The sequence below is a fragment of the Equus quagga genome, chromosome 12, assembly GCF_021613505.1.
Source record: "Equus quagga isolate Etosha38 chromosome 12, UCLA_HA_Equagga_1.0, whole genome shotgun sequence".
In the NCBI taxonomy this organism is placed as follows: domain Eukaryota; kingdom Metazoa; phylum Chordata; class Mammalia; order Perissodactyla; family Equidae; genus Equus; species Equus quagga.
In genome coordinates this window covers 3,425,823-3,442,717 of record NC_060278.1, presented here as the reverse complement: position 1 = coordinate 3,442,717, position 16,895 = coordinate 3,425,823, and the positions used below count along the sequence as shown (strand labels likewise).

General features: G+C 40.2%; 1 protein-coding gene across 5 annotated transcripts in view; it reads right to left on the bottom strand.

Moving 5' to 3' along the window:
• The window catches only part of NRP1 (neuropilin 1), a 147,356-nt gene that overhangs the window by 62,410 nt on the left and 68,051 nt on the right, over positions 1–16,895 (bottom strand). For all 5 annotated transcript variants that reach the window (XM_046678593.1, XM_046678594.1, XM_046678596.1 and 2 more), the window contains 2 exons: positions 14,688–14,843; positions 12,712–12,878 (listed from right to left, as the gene is read on the bottom strand). In XM_046678593.1, coding sequence (XP_046534549.1) covers positions 12,712–12,878; positions 14,688–14,843 — 323 coding nt within the window. The remainder of the gene's footprint in view (positions 1–12,711; positions 12,879–14,687; positions 14,844–16,895) is intronic.

The window sequence follows — 16,895 nt, the reverse complement described above, 5'->3', positions numbered from 1 at the left end:
CACATTTCAGGTCTTTTGTGATCTTTGTGTTTCTCTGTCTCACGGCCTCTGAGAAGCAGCCTCACGAGCAAGCCTCCTGGAGAAGCAGTGGAGACAGCTCTGCACTGAGGCAGGCTGGCAAAACGCCCTTCCAAGGCCCGCTGACCTCAGTTAAGACACACGTCTTTCTACTTTATCAGCAGCTGAAAGAGATTTTCAAACCTAAAAGACCAAGAAAAGATTAAATGGCATGTACAGGTAAGGTATATTTCTGTTTCAAAAGCTGTTGTTCTAGTCTCCGCATAAAGTTTTATCTGCACAATTGGGGAGATTCCTAAATGACTCAAGATAAACACACATTTGTACTCAAACAGCATCTGTCTGTTCCAGCACAAACAAAATGACTTGTTTATTATTAGTTTTGCAGTAAGTCACGCCTTTAATTTTTCTCCCTCCTCCTAAAAGCTTGGTTTCAAAAACAAACACAAGGGTGAATTTCTGGAAACTAAAGACTTGCAGATGGGGGTGATGGTCTGAATCAGTCTCCTGGCCCATAAACGTTGACAGCATCCTTTTACACCGATTTTCCATGTATTTCTCAGTGCTCTAGGTGGGCCTCTCATGCTAATGAGAGTTTCATGTGCTGATGGAGAATCTGGATGTGCAGGTGGCCAAGAAAACTCTACTTGGCATTAAAAATCCTGCAAGGAGCTGATGGGATTACTGAGATTAAAGTTGGTCACCCGCCTAAGGTTATAACGAATGCTGCTCCAGAGACAAGAGAGAAGAGGAAAAACAGGCTCTAGGTACAGCTGGTTGTCAGAAAGCGTGTGTAAACAGTTAGTCTCTGAAGGGACGCCAATCATTCCTCATAACAGATGAAACGAACTTTGAGATTTAATATTTGGTCAACTGCGTTTTCCCTGTTGGAAGCTTACCATTCAGCTAGGAAGTATATACTGATTCTGTTTTGAAGATCCCTTCTAAAGGGAGTGGGGAAAGCCTTGAAATCATGCATTTTCAAAGAATTACTCTCTAAGAGAATCACTTGTAATTACAATTTGCAATCGATGTCCTATAGTTTTGGACTGAGCAAAGGCCAGCCTACGGAAAGAGAAAGTCAATTAAGTTGGAGACTCTGTGGATGGAGGTGGAGAATGAAAAGAAGGAAGGGAGAAACGTTATACAATATCAGTGATTTCCATGCTCCTCCTAGAAGAAAGGAACAAGGTGCGGCATCATTCTGTGCTCTGAAGACATGCAGCTTTGCCATCCAAATGCACTCAGTGGTCAGAACTGCAAATTCTTTTCATGTTCTGAAAAAAAAACTATCTATGCTGCGGTCAGCCCAGTGGTGCAGCAGTTAAGTTCACATGTTCTGCTTCAGTGGCTCGGGGTTCGCCGGTTCGGATCCCTCGTATGGACCTACACACCACTTGTCAAGCCATGCTGTGGCAGGCGTCCCACATATAGAGCAGAGGAAGATGGGCATGGCTGTTAGCTCAGGGCCAGTCTTCCTCAGCAAAAAAGAGGAGGATTGGCAGCAGATGTCAGCTCAGGGCTAATCTTCCTCAAAAAAAAAAAAAATCTATCTATGTTAATTTCATGCATTTCAGCCTGGGTCACACAATGGGAAAAATGCACGACTACTTTCAAACCACAGGAGAACAAGCACAGCTGCTACACTAAACACACCATGTGATTCCTCCCCAGCACCACGCAAAGTCCTTAACCTCATGGAAGCTAGGACTTGCTCGTACCCCCTGGAACCACTCTGAACACATGGTTGGACATATCTATTTCAACCACATATTTGGAGGTGACAAGAGGTGAAATTTTTTTTGGTGAACATGGCCACACTGTTGTGTGTGTGGTGAGGGGCAAGGGACAGGGCTTCTCAACTGAAAAAACAGAGCTAAGGCACGTGTTTGAAACTGCTGAAAAAAAGCATTCCTTCCATATAATCTTGCAGGTTTTCAGAGCAGCAAGAATCCTGCATGTTGTCACTATACTTTTAGATGCAAAATTAAGGATGAGAATGTATCACTTTGCATGGTTTTAATGAAACTGCCAGTGTTTGAAAAGAAATAGAATGAAATGGTTCTTCATCCGTTTGAATTACTTTTGACAAAAAGATTTTAATTGAGATGAATTTTATATGAGACACATGAATATTCTAAATCTAGACACTTTAAAGAAAGATAAGTAGATAAACAGCTGTTCACATAAACTCTTCTGGAAAACAGCAAAGTTCTTAGACTAAGGGAACTGAATTATCATATTTCAGAAGGTGATAATCAGAGTTGAATTTCAGCATATACAAGCTAAACCTCAAATTACCTATTCCTGCCTCCTTTTCCTTTTTGTCCTGCTCCTCAGAAGACACAAGAATGTCAGACGGAGGTCATGCAAGATGCTTTGATATTTATCTCAATAAATGAGATTCATTTATTTAGTAGTGGTTGATTTAGATGAAATATAGTGCTAAATGAACAAATGTATTGACTGATGTTTCTTTACAAGGTAAATAATTGTTAAATAAATGAATTTTTACCACCTTGGTGTGGGAACTTTCTAAATAAATAACAACATCCTAATAAATGAGTGAAATATTTGAAAGATAAGATAAAACTACAGAAATAATATAATGTATGTGCTTTAACACGTTGTTGATTGAGGATAGCCCCGTCTAGTCTGGATTTTTAAAATAATGTTTAAAAAACTGAGCCAGGAAAATTCTGCCTACTCTATCTTTACTTTTTAAGACTGGGAAATTAAAAAAAAGCTCGTTTCTCCCCATGAGCTTTGTGTACCTCCTGAAATATCAATTTTTTTTTTTTTTTTAAATATTGGCACCTGGGCTAACAACTGTTGCCAATTTTTTTTTTTTTTCTGCTTTAATTCCCCCGCCCCCCGTACACAGTTGTATATCTTAGTTGCACGCCCACTGCAAATTTTACATTTAATTTCCAGATCTTCAAACTTAAGGCTCTGTCCAGCGTCTTTCATCTGTAGCCATTAGCCTGTCCATCTCCCTGGTCTCGGTCTCTCTCTCTTCTGAGATGGAGTCTACCCGCATCAGCTGTAGCCCTACGTGAACATATCAAGTCTTAGACGCATAAGACAACTGCAATGACTTTCTTCATACAGCTGGATCCCTGGGGCTGCTTTTATCCCTTCACTTTTCTGGGTTATTATCATGGCCTGTAACATGCTCAGAATTGCACGTAATGTTTGTCTTCTTAAGGAAAGAAAAAAGACCAAGTGTTGGCAGGCCTTTAAGGTGTGAACAGTCTGGAATGGTGGGTAAGCCTATGCCTTACAGATATTTTCTTCAAAGGCTGGAGAGACATGAAAGATGGACTGGCTAGGCTTCGTCTTATCTCCCTTAGTGGGCTGCACTTTCCTGTGGGCTAGCACAAAGGAACCAAGGAAAACAGGCCCCACCAGTGAAGCTTCTATGTGAAATCCTCAGATAAGCCTCATGGTGAAGCCAACCTAAACTATTACTTGACCTAATGAAAAAAAATCTTTTCAATTAAAAAAAAATTTGCTATGTGCTGCCTCACATGATTATCAGTAATATTTAAAACGAATTCCAGCGATGCTTCATATATTTATATTTTCATTTAGGCAAGCCCAGGGCACCAGCTGATAGAGTAAATTTATTTTTAATAGAATCACAGAATCTTAAATGCTTGAAAGGACTTCAGAAGCTCTCTGGTCCAATCACTCATCCCCTGAAGGATTCCATCTATAGCCCTCTCAGGCTTGCTAAAAGAATAAAGGGGCTTATTTATTTTTCTGCTACATCCAGAAAATGTAGTTAGAAGTTCAAAGCATTAGAATTGCAAGAAAAATAAAACTTTAGTAAAATTAAGACCTCATTCTTCTGAAGGAAATTCTTTAGAAAAATGCAATAAACGCATTTTTGACCCCTTGAGGCAAAGAGAGCTGAAAAAAAATGCACGTCACTTTCACAAGCACATATGTGATTATTCTGAGTCCTAACACGTGCAATTAGTCTCAAATACTTAGCCTGTTCAAGAGTTGGAAATATAAAAAGCATAATGCATTTTATTACTATTGGGAGTTAGAGAGCATTTTGAATTTAATCTACTTTCCTCTCTTTATTTGAACATAGAACTGAATGAAATTCAGAAGGCTGAGGGGCGAGATGGAGAAAGGAAATAAGTGTGTATGTGAGGGACTGTTTCAGGTCAGTATCCCAAATTGCCATTTTGATGTGGAGCTTTCAAATGATGCATTAAATGAGAACTGTTTGAGGGCATGGAATATCCATCCACATCCCGGCTTTGGAATTTCCAGGGTGATCTTTTTCACCTTTGGAGAAGGTTGCTGTGGTTGTGGTAGAAAAGTTTCAAACTGTGGGTTCTGCCAATTCTGAAGAACACACATTTTTTGCTCTGAGGCTTTCAAATTACAATACGAAAGTTATTTGAAGCTTAGGAGTTCATGTGTTACATTACACGCTGCATAAACGTAGCCATTGCTCCTAAATGTGAACATTAATGCACTCTGTAAAAGGTACAATTATTACCGCCGGGACAGAAATCAACAAACCCCACCAAAGGAATTTCTTAAAACTGCCATCATAAAATCTGTGCATGTTATGGATTTCATTAACATTTTACTCCCTGAGGATTCCCAATTGTATAATAACAAAAGTTCTTTAAATTTTAAATACCACAGACAGGAACAGCCTTTCACCCAAAACAGATGTGAAACCATCAACCTGCCTTCTTATTGGTCCACAGATATGAAACTGGTTGGTAATTGATAGCTCTTAATGTGTTGTTGTTTAGGTTACTGAATTGGAAACTTAATAGTATTTTTCCCATGAAAAGATAAGTTCATAAGCAATAGACAGGCTTTTCAAACACAGTTCCTTACTCTTAATTACATTTGAAGTTAAAAAAAAAAAACGATAAAAAACCTTTGATTTACATACCGCAAAAAAACTAAAATAAGGAGGCAAAGGTCAGTGACACACAACATCCAGGTGTGAAGGAGCTCATTTCAGGCTGATTTTTCCTAAATCTCGTCAAGGATGATTTGTGATTGTTACCCTTGTGCTTCCTTCTCTTAATCCCATCCTTATCAGTGCCTTTTGAGACCCAAGCATGCAGTATTCTACAACAACATCTGTATTTATTTAGCTAAAAACAGTTCACTTTTGAAAGCTAAAAATAGTAAGCTTAAGATAAATAAGCAAAGAGGTTTATGATGCTATTTTCCTGTATAAGGTAAACAAATGCGTCTGTATTTTGGGAAAACAAAAGAACTACAGTTCCAGTCAAATAATATCTACGATAAGAGGTTGAAAAGTGACAGAAATCAACCAAGCAACCAGTTACTTTTTCTTCCAAAATGCTGACCAGTCTGAATATTTTAAAAAGTGACTTGATTAGGATTTGGATATCTTCTACACCAGTGGTTTTCAATATCGGGGCTGATTCTGCCCCCAGTAGGACACTTGGCCATGTCTGGAGACATTTTTGGTTGTCGTGATTGATGGGGGTGAGTGTGTGTGCCTGGCTTCCAGTGGATGGAGGCCAAAGATGTTGCTAAACATTCTACTATGCACCAGATGACCCCCACAAGAAAGAATCATCCACTCCACAATGTCAGTGTTGTCCAGAGAGATAAACCCTGTTCTAGCCATGATCCAAGCATTTGGTTAAGTTAAAACTTCTGCAGTTAACCGTTCAATTTAATAGATGTCATTTGTCAATCAACAACTAAACAGGGATATGCTGGGACTTCAACGTGTTTGCTTGGTCTTCAGGACACCACCTTCAAAAAGGGACCCAAGTCCGTTTTCACACAGTATCACAGTTGAGTTGTAACAAAGAAGTAGGAGCAAGGAATCTAAGATTCTAGTCCAGGTTCTGTCACTAACCAGCTGTGTCATCTTGCAAATCACTTAATCTCTGAGCATATGCAAAATAAGGAAGAGATAAAATGATGTTTGCATCTGCTTTTAGCCTTACACTTAAAGTTGAGATATCCTAGAAGGAAAAAAACTTCTCCTCTAGAATATAACTATGAATGTTGGTTCCTAATAGACACTGGCCTGAAACAACAAGAAACTAAAACTGTAAGCAAAATGGAATGTGTGTGCTATATTAACTAATTAATTTTTAAGTGTAATTCTACCTAAACAGTTGTGGTTCTTTCAATATTGTCTTTCCAATGATGCTTCACCATAAAAATCTAAGAGGTTTCTTTAAATGTCATACATTTCCTTTAAGGTGAGTTGACATGAAATACTAATTACTGAAATCAACTGACTGATTTTTAAAACTGAATTAAGTGGTCAACTTGACCAAAATGGTTAAAATTCTCTTGGTATTTTCTGTATGACAAAACAATCAGTTAAAAATGTCTAAATAATTATGTCACATGTGTGTTCTGTTTTCCTCAAATTATACCCTCCTTAAAAAACAACAAAAAGCTCTGAATTTAACTGTTCCTATATACATTTCCTATATATAGCTCCTTCAAATGACTTCCTATAATGTGAAGAAACCAAGGTACCAGAGAAAGCATTAGGAAAAATTCCTTAGGAGACAGTAACTTTTGGAACATGGATTTCCTTCGTGGAAACCTAGTCACAGATAACAGACCTATGATGCATGAACGGTAGGATGGAAAGCATTTATTTTATGCAGATAGTAGAAGTCAACATAGAATCAGAATAAGATAGCCAAAGGCTCACCTTGGGGACTTTTTCTTAAAGCAACTCATCTCCTTTCCAGATCAATGTTTTAGCTAAAATAGCATGGCAATATTAGCTGCAATAAATACACACACACAGCACAACTGAGGAACAAAAATTCACTTAAACAGCTGTATTTTCCCTAAATTTGCCAACATTATATTTTTACATGCATCATTCCACATTTGGGTAACCCAGTGGGCTATTTTTGTCAGTTCTCTAGTGACACATTTATAAAGTATCATTTTATTGCAATTTACTAACAATGTGAATGAGATGACACACCCCCTAAAGGGTCTGGTTTATAAGCAGAGTGTTTATAAACCTGGCTATTCAATATAAGTTCTGGATTAGTCAATTTAGCAGACGGAACCGATTTTGAACACAGCATTAAAGATTATAAACCTGCTAGAAAGTAGCAATGGTATGAAAAATCAAAAACTATTTCATAGGAGATACCTGTTCCATACTCAATACATAATATAAAAGAATGGAAGATTAGTTCAGAAAGTTTAGAAGGGAAGGAAATTATATATGAAACTTGTTAAAATAAATGACATTCTAAAGCTTTAAGATAAATGACTTCAGTTTCTACTTTCAATTTTGGGAGGCCCTAATATTAAAGATAAAAACAAGGTTTTCCAAATAACAAATTCTCCTAATCAAAGAAGCAGCACTTACTTCTCCCCTGTAAAATCTGATAAAAACATGTAATAATACTATTTGTCAGAGAGAACATTTCCAACAATTAGTGAGTTATTTCATTCCATTTGGCACGTAAAGTACATCCAGCTAGCCCCTTCTTAGCCCCTGAAATCAAGTCCACACCTTTAAATTATTTTTCGTCTCCACTCACAGCAAGTTGTAAGTGAAAATTCAAGTTCTGAATCATGACACAGCCACTCTGGAAGCTGCTATGGCAACCACTCACGGCCCCGGATGGATGCTGGGAAAGCCTATGGGTAGGCAATCTCGAAGGACCTCCTGAGCTAAAGGACAGACTCTGGGGTGGGGGTTGGGAAGCTGGCTATTGGCATGAGTCTCCTCTGGGACCCGTGAGGTTTTCAGAACTCACCAGGCTTTGTCGTTTTTCTGTGTATAGTTGGCCTGGTCCAGTTTATCTCATTTGAAAGAGCATGAGGTGAAAAAACACACAATTAGAATGGCCAAAGAGCTATGCAAACGCCAGCTGCACCCTGGGCCTGTGTCAGATCTGACTGCAAGTGGTGAGGCACCAGCTGCTGTCTGCCATCCAGATCTCTCAGTGCCTACTGACTCGCTTCTCAAGTCTGAGGAAGGAAGGCCACTCCAACTGTGTAAGGCTGATCTTTCCCACAAGTTGCATATTTTCTCCAAGTTGGGATATGGTGAACCACTTCACCTCTCCAAGCCTGGGTTTTCTCACATGAAGGTGGGGACGTAAATCTCTGGTCTGCCTAATGCACATTCTAAGACGAGAATGGGATGTGTATGAAAAGGTGCTTTTAAAGGAAAAGTGCTAGAGACATAAGGTTTTGTTCTTAGAACATCTTACAATTAACTTTAAAAATCCACAAAGCAACCTAAAGGCCTCTTGGATCTGACCAGTTTTGCATGTTCAACTTTAGCAAGGGCCCCTACTTTTTTCGACACTCGTGAGCGAGTGAACATGATTGAGTGTGTGTGCATGTGTTGCTTTGGGTGGGTTTTGATTCGGTTCAGCCCACCCCCTTACTACACTAAGGCCTTTTGTCACTGGTATCTGCTTTCAAAGTTCCTTCAGTTAGAAAATGTGGAATATTATCCAAGAGAAAAATATAAGGCAAAAGGAAAACACAGAAACAAGCTTTCTCAGAAGGTTAGCACTAGCTCCTTTTTTCTGGAACTTTCCCTCTCCCGGTACCTCAGGATAAACATCTGTACTAGGAAATGTAGTGGGGTGGGAAGGAGCTTTCACCTCAGGGGCTTGATGTATTCCTACAGCTACAGTATCTTCTTTGAGGTTTCCTCCTCCTGTGTGATTAATCCATTCTAGGGCTGATTTACCAAACCAAACAGGATGTGGTTTAGAAGCCAACTGCTTTCTGCTCCACTGGAATAAGTGAAGGCATAAATAATCTAGTACCGAAATTTTTCTCACAGAAGACAACGCCACCAAATTTGGAGAAGAGCAGAGTTTCAGCCTGAGTTGGCTTGCCACGTAATTCTATTTCTAGAGTCACTGGAGGGTGTGTTAATCGATTAGTCCCTGGTGCCATTTTTATTTCTTTGGATGAACAAAGTTCATATCCCATCCAGGCATTATGTCTCTGTCTTTTTTTTTTTTCTCATCTCCTGGCATTTTAATCAGGGAGAAGTCACAGTTGTTTTGAGGAAAGCACTCCCAAGAGGTTTAATTAAAGCTAGAAGGATAAATCTGTTTACAGTGTGGTGAACACTATCATTAATAAAACACTGAAATAATTAACGAATTCAATTCTGCTCTGTGTGTGAACGGTCACACTTCGGATCTATGAGAACGTGTCTCCTGAACAGACACGTACGCTGAGCACTTGGTTTGCAGAAAGGAATAGGGAACACCTGAGAGGCGTTTCTCCGGGATTCACGGTGTCACAGACTGCCGGAGCTTCCATGCAGGAGGCTCAGCACCTTATTTTACAGGAAAAGAAACTCAGTTCCAGGGAGGTTATGCCCGGGGCTCTAATGATGTGCTTGAAAATTAAGAATTTTTGTAGCACACTGATATACTCAGTCTTTTTTTGAATTCTTGATTGTCTAGCCAGAAACAAAAGGAAGAAGAAGATTAAATTAATAATAAGATAAACAGTTCTAGGACACAGAATAGAATGGAATACTCTGAAAAAAACGGGCCGATTTCGCAGTATGATTAACTCAGCTATTGACGATTAAGAAGGTTTAGGCACTCAGGATATGAAGTGGCCTTTTGAGCAGGATGTGACTGTGTGCAAACTTCCAAGTCGGGACTTCCTCTCGTGCTCCTTCTCACTAAAGTCCCTCTTGACTTGTTTTTAAGCTTTCTGGCAGACAACTGATCTTACAGGAAGCACCGATGTGGACGTTCCTATCGATGGTTAATGATGCATTGTTTTTTTATGTCACTCAGTAATTTCCTAGAGAAAACAATGGGAACTAAAGACTGTTCCTGTCTTGAAGGAAAGTCAGCTTCCAATATTGCCTTATTAACTTAACACATGCAAGTGTTTGTCCTTGTTGCTACAGCAACATATTTTGTGGAGTAGATTTCATGCAAAATGTGAAAAGCTGAAAAAGAAAACAAACGCCATCTACATACTGACGTGCATATAAATAGAAATGCACGTGCGCTCACGATCCTGTGATTAGAGGTACTGCCTCTGCTCACAGGCTCAATTACGCTGCACTTGTTGGTTAATTTATAAAATATCTATCCAATGACAACAACAAGCCAACCACTTTTAAGGAGTTTCAGAAAAGCTGGAAACACATGAAATTATTCATAATTAGGTGATGGGTGTATGATAAGCGCTCCCACCGTGTACACAGACACAACAAGCATGTAAATGAGCCCACCAAGCTCCCAAAGGAGAAAAAGATAATTTTACTCAAGGTGAACTGATGCTAAGCTTCTCTGATAATAACCTTCCAGAGGGATGGAGGAGCAAGGGCCCTGAATTCTAGATTTAGAAACAGTAGGCACCCAACTCATCTCGGTGCAAGCCTTCTCAGCATGAGGAAAAGTACAAAGGGAGGTGACTGATGCTTCATAAGATATACCTGAGTTTCTATGAATGGTAATGAAGGATAAAGACAAAGCATACTGCAGCAGGAAGAAGCAGGTGTTGGAGGCTGACAGACCTTGTTTTCAAGTCCGTCACTAACTGTGACGCTGGGCATTTATCTAATCTCTCCAAACCTCAGTGTCCTCATTTTTAAAATGAGGATAATTGTACCCCCTTCACAGGATTGTTGTGAGGATTAAATAAAAATATGTCAAGTACTCAGCAGAGGTTGGGCCACATAGTAAGCACTCAATAAATGGTAACTATTCTATGAATGGCACAATTGTCATTCATGCTGTTCACCAGATATTTCTAGCTCTCCTCACTCCAGCACATATCAAATTGTACCTCCCTGCCGCTTCTCAGAAGTTAAGTGTGGCCGTGGGATGTGCTCTGACAGTGAATGTGGGTGGAAGTGCTCCTCGAGGGAACCCAACAGCAGCACGATTGGCCACACTCTCTTTCTCCCTCTGCCTTGATGACAGGCAACATTTCAGATGTCGGCTGCCCCCTCTGTGAGGGCCCTGGTGTGAGAAGATGTGGAGCAGACCCCCAGCTGACCGCAGACGGAGGATAGTATGAGCAAGTAGGAAACCTTACTTGCGGGGTTTTGGTGACCTAGCTTCTCCTGACTATGCTCTGATAGAAAGAGTAGGACCTTTGAGATGTGGTCTTCTGGAGCAATCTCAAATTGTGTCTAACTCCTGAGAATGATGTAAATCCCGTCCTGTTGACAAACGCCTTGTGAGAGCCCATTTTGTCTCTCTGTTTCTACTGACATGGAATTGCCTGGTGCAGAAGAATTGCTACAGTTGCAACTTCAAAACTCTTGCAAGACTACTGGCCCTAAATTATTGAGCGCTCTCCACATCACCAAGAATAGGACTACATTACCATGTAAACATGCTTAGCACTGCAAAATGTGAGCTTTCCTGTAGAGGCTCATCTGTCAATCATTCTGAACTCTTGTTGCTTTGGGGATGTGGAAAAACAAGTTACCAAGAGCTATTTTGACACAGGCAAATTCATTTCATTTCTGACTTCATCTACAGCTGGATTCAGCAATCCCAAGGTAAAAGTCTCATCTTTTCTCACCCTCTACACATTTCTCAGTGTTATCATTTAGAGGTTAGCATGAGTTCAGTCTCCTGTAATAGGCCATTTCACTTTAAGTGTATGTTAAACTAATATTGACCTTTCCAAAGTAAACCAAAATCTGGTGTTTGTGCTCAAAGGACTAACGCAGCAATAGATGTGGAAAGTAGGAGATTAATCATCTTGGTTTTTTTCTTGCTGAGAAACTCTCTCTGGGAATTAGTCATTTTTATATATCTAGCAACGAATGTAAGACAGGCTCTGCCTTCTCTCCTGAAAAGGAAGCCTGGATCCTTCAGCAAATAACTTTGTATAATTTACCCACAGTTTAATCCACAGAGCCAGATATGGATGTTTCATTTGACAATGAGTGAAATCTTCAGGAACGTGAGCATCAGGCCTTGGGTGGGAGTATCCAGACATCAATGTTGGGCAAGGTCAGGCATTGGGAGTGGTGCCAGGGATGAGTTAGGAGATGAGGGGGGAGAGGGTAGTGGTGCAGAGGAGGAGAGAGTCGGAAATGCAAGGGTGATGGCAGGGAAGAGTGCCGGAGCAAAAGGAGGAAAGCAGAAGCAACATTACTCATCAGTGAGGATATAAGCATGCGCATTTCATATACAGTGCTCTCCATTACACATCTTCTTGGGCATGTGCTATAGTGACCCATATGGAAAAGTAAACCTCAACTTCTTTCTTCCCTTCTTCTACCCTGAGCAAACAAACAAACAAAAACCCCTAAACTTGGAAACAGTTGTTTCACGCAAGTCTACAGGTAGAGTTAATGTATTTCATCAAAGAAATAAAAATCTGTTGAAGTAGGAAGCATCTCAACACAAAATGCGTAGTTGGGAAGAATCAGATCTTTCAGTTCTTACCAACATGAGACATCTGTGCCAAAATCCCAATAAGAGTCGTATACAAGTATCTGAGAAGATAAACGGATGTTCAGGGATGTCATCTGGGCATGCTTTTCTCTGATATTGTGGTGACATGATGATCCTACAGAGCGATTACACTCGGTGCCATTGTCCTTCTCGCTCCATATGAAGACGTTTGGCATGGCACTTTTTTCAACAACCTTTCCAGGTGACCAAAAGCTTCTTCAGCCCTAAATGTGCCAGGTCTTATGCTACATACCTGTATCCACTCTCTGTAGGAATCTTCGCCAGGTGTCCACCCGTTCTCAGGGTAGTTCAGGCGGGAGCGTTCTGCAGACCAGTTGGTGCTGTACTGGGAAGAAGCTGTGATCTGGTCAGAATGAATCTCTCCTGACTCCATGCCCAGAGCTTCCATACATTTGAAATCTGAAAGGAAAAAAATGGTCCAAAGTCTTCAAGACATAGGGGACCTAAGATGCATATCTCTTTTTGTCATCTGGCAGACTAAAAAGTTCCTTTTGATATTCAAACAAAGTCTTACAAAAGATGACAGCAAGGAACTTATTAGAACATAGCACTGATACATGTATTTCCATGACAATAATTATCAAAAGCAAAGCTGTGAAGATCTCATAGTGACTAATTATTTTCCCAGCTGGACATAGGTTGACAGAGATACTATTAGAAATTTATTAGGACATGATGGAAATTCTAATTTATTTTCAAAGTTGCATGTATGTAGATAATGTCATATGGGTACACACCAAAAGTTATATTTAAATAAAATTTTACTTTTGAATTATTTCTTCCAATATCTAATAAAAGGGGAAGATACATGTGTCCATTTACAGTCCATATTTGGTGGACAGTCAGTACACCTTAACTCTCTGTTTCTCAGATTCCTTGCAATTGGCACCCAGGCCACCTCTCCCTGACTCTGTTTGTTCTCATGTCCTCCGCCACCGGCCTGGTCATGATTATTATCATTAATTTATTTTATTAAAATGCAAAAGTATCTATCAAGGGTAAACTGCAGTATCACGTGGTGCCCAAACGACCACAGCTTTCTAGCATAAAATAATAATGCTCACAGTGATGACCACATATTCCATGAGGCCTAGGAGATTCAGTGAAACAGTGAAATATGATATTGGGAAATGAAGAATCAATTTTAGGAAAATGTAAATCCAAAGTAACAAAGTGAAAAAAATCTTTAGAGAATAAATAGAAGATTCTCAACCATCCAGAAAATCTCAATTAACCGAAATTTCACATTTTATGAATTTTCTCTCAAAACAGATAAGGTTTGATGGCATAAAAGGTTTTCTTTCCCTGGTTTCATACTTTTAAGCTCAGGTTTGTTATTTGTAATACAAAAAATATAGGTACAAAAGTATATAACTTAATTAACCAAATAAATTAGGTACAAATAAGATTTTGAAATTTAATTGGCCTTTTTATTTTCCAGTAAGATCTGGTAGAAAAGATACTAGCATGTCTGTAGGACAGGTCTCCGAACACCCCTGTTCTCTCCCTGTGTTACTTTACAACCTGGCAGCTAGAACTGATGAAATACATAATCTGTTCACAGTTCTTTCAGGTTTTTTTCTCGAGCCCTTAAAAGAGCTGGAGACCACATAAACTTTGAGGAAGGGTTGAGTGAGTTGAGTTAACAGGATACAAAAATACACTACTTTTTGTTTTCTTTTATGGAAAGGTAAAACAGGAATTAAAACATGCTTCTTTTACATGAATATCCACTTTGCTTCATGTACAAAAGAAAAACAAAATGGCTTCCTCCGGGGTCTTCCACAAACCAAACCACCACACACCATCCATTCTATATGACTGCCCTGTCAATGAACTACTGCAGATTTGTTCCTTTCACCTGAGATCAATGTCTGTCCTTTTATGATTCTCAGTCCACATATACATTTGAGGGTGCCAGGTGGGTGGTCTGGCCATATTTCATTGTTTCAAGGCATTGTTTGGCCATTTCCCACTCTCTCCCATAATTTCAGAGGCTTACAAGCAGCCTTCTCATCCACAATTTTATTAAGAAAGCACATCAAATAGTCCTACCTATTGATATTCATAAAATCATTTAAGAGGGAAAGACAAACACTTGGCACACCAATTCACAAAACATTTCTTGCTTCATGTGGCCGCAGGTGTGTGAGGAGAAATAACGGGGAGTATTTACCACAGGGCTTTGCAAGATGAATAAATACTGACCTTCTGAGACACCGCTCTGCAAGACGCTGTAGTTTGCTGAGAAGCCTTCTTTTGCGATTGCACTGTCAGTATAAAAAACCATGGACAGAATGCCTGATGAGGAACGGATTCGACCTGGTGTTTTCTGGCCACAGTAACGCCCAATGTGAGGGCCAACTGGAAACAGAGAAATGCAGAGAACGTTAAAATATTTTTTCTTCTACAGCAGATGCAAGAATAACCATTTGCAAACATGGGTCCCAGCGGAACCCCAAAGTGTTTTCTTATCCAAAGCAAGCCTTCCCTGCTTAATTGATTTGCAGTGAACATATTGGATCAGGTTTGCCGAGAGGATTTTAAAGTGTGCTCAGAAGGGCAATAACAGACATAACCACATTCCCCAACGAGCAGGATTGTTTTCAGGAACAGAATCGAAAAGCTTGCTTCACTTGCAAAGAATGAGATTTGGGCTGTCAAGTGGCACCTTGGCATTCATCTCCAGGACCAAGCTGCACGTGCAGTCCAGCCCATAAAGACTCCAGCTAGGCTGTTATCACCGAGGGCTCTGGGAGTTGCCTGTCTTCATTCCTCCTGCCCTTGTTTTCAAGGAGGAGATCTGGGAACGGGTCCTGGAACCACAGCAGGACCGAGTGAGTGTCTGATCCTGCGCTGGATAACCCTGATTTCCTTCCTCATCCCAGCTTCTTATCCTGGAGCCTTGTTATGAGAAACATCATAGACTTGGACAAAGGACAATGATCATGTCCTACTCAGGACTTTATCTGAAGACTAATTAACAATTGTAACAATTTAAAAATTTATAAACTACAGATACCAAAAATTTACACATAATAGCAAGTTGTAATCAGAATGAAAGGAAAATGCATCTTTCTGACTTCTGTCCCAGTTTTTTCTCTCCCAAACCTAAGAGAAATGACCGCACTGCACTTGGTCCAGTGGCCAAGAGATGGCCCAAAGTAGCCATCTGACACCAGGAAAACAGTAGTACCTGAGGCCGTGAAAGATTGGGAACTCCGAACTCATTTGTGAAAAAGTGAAATTGCTGTTTGGCTTAAACTGGCTACCCCTTATTGAGGTGCTTTTAGACAAGCTGCGGCAATTAGTAATTGTAAGTTGTCTTATAGACAGTGTTGAGGCCTTCTGGGCTTGGAGAAGCTTTCTCTGTCCCCGCCAGGTCAGCAGCAAAACTAAAAAAGTCCCTTTTCTCTAGGTTTTTTCATTGCACATATGGTAAAAACATACCAGATGGTTTGGGCTTAGAAGGACAATCTGGTGTGGGCCGTTTTCCCCTCCAAGAAACCCATGGTTCTGTGCATTTCAACGAAGAGGTATCGCTTTGTTCAAGAAAGCACAGAAATGGACCTTCCCCTGGAGGAATGGGCCTTCAACAGAGTCCTGGTGCTCCAAGGCCTGTGTGTGCAGCTTCGAGGCAGAAGACAGCTGCTGAAGGCTAGGAGAAGCTTCAAGTGTCACTGGAAAAGTGAAGCCCACAAAAACTGATCTCCCTGGAGCCCCATGTACCTGCTGAGCTCCCAGCAGGCGGCGAGTCTGAACACTCTGCTTTTTAGAGCGCTCAGATCCTTGGCTGACAAGCTTTCAGCTCTTGAAAAAAAAAAAAAAAGAAAAAAACTAACCCAAAGTGATTTACATATTTGAGTATTTGAGTTAGTGCAAAATGGTTACTTGGAATATCTGATAACTTCTCCATGCATTCAAAGTTAACTCATGACTGAATTCAGAGTTTTCTCTCTACTGTAACCCCTCACTCTCCAGCAACCGAACATTATGTGTGTGCAGATTGCTTTATTATGAAGAACACAAGGAGGCTGACCCGTGTACGGGAATTGATACAGGTCATCTAGGGCATCGGGTGGTCATGGACAGTGGCTCTGCATTATGGGTGGAAAATTTTGTGCATTAGGCTTCCCAGTTAGCAGAAGAAAGCATCTCAGAAGATGAAACATTTGCTATGTTTTGTTTGTCTTCAGTCTTAATCCTGGCCTCAGATTCTTTCACAACAAGTGCTAGCTCTTTACCAGATTTTCTTCATCCTGAATGTGGCCCTATCACCAATTCGACACTTTTTTTCTTCCCTACAGAGCACAAAGTTGCCCATAACATATGCATGAAAATATTTTGCTGGAACCATGAACTCAGGTCTTTCCTTTCCTCAAAAAGAATCTGGTCTGCAATCTTGCTGGGAAGTTC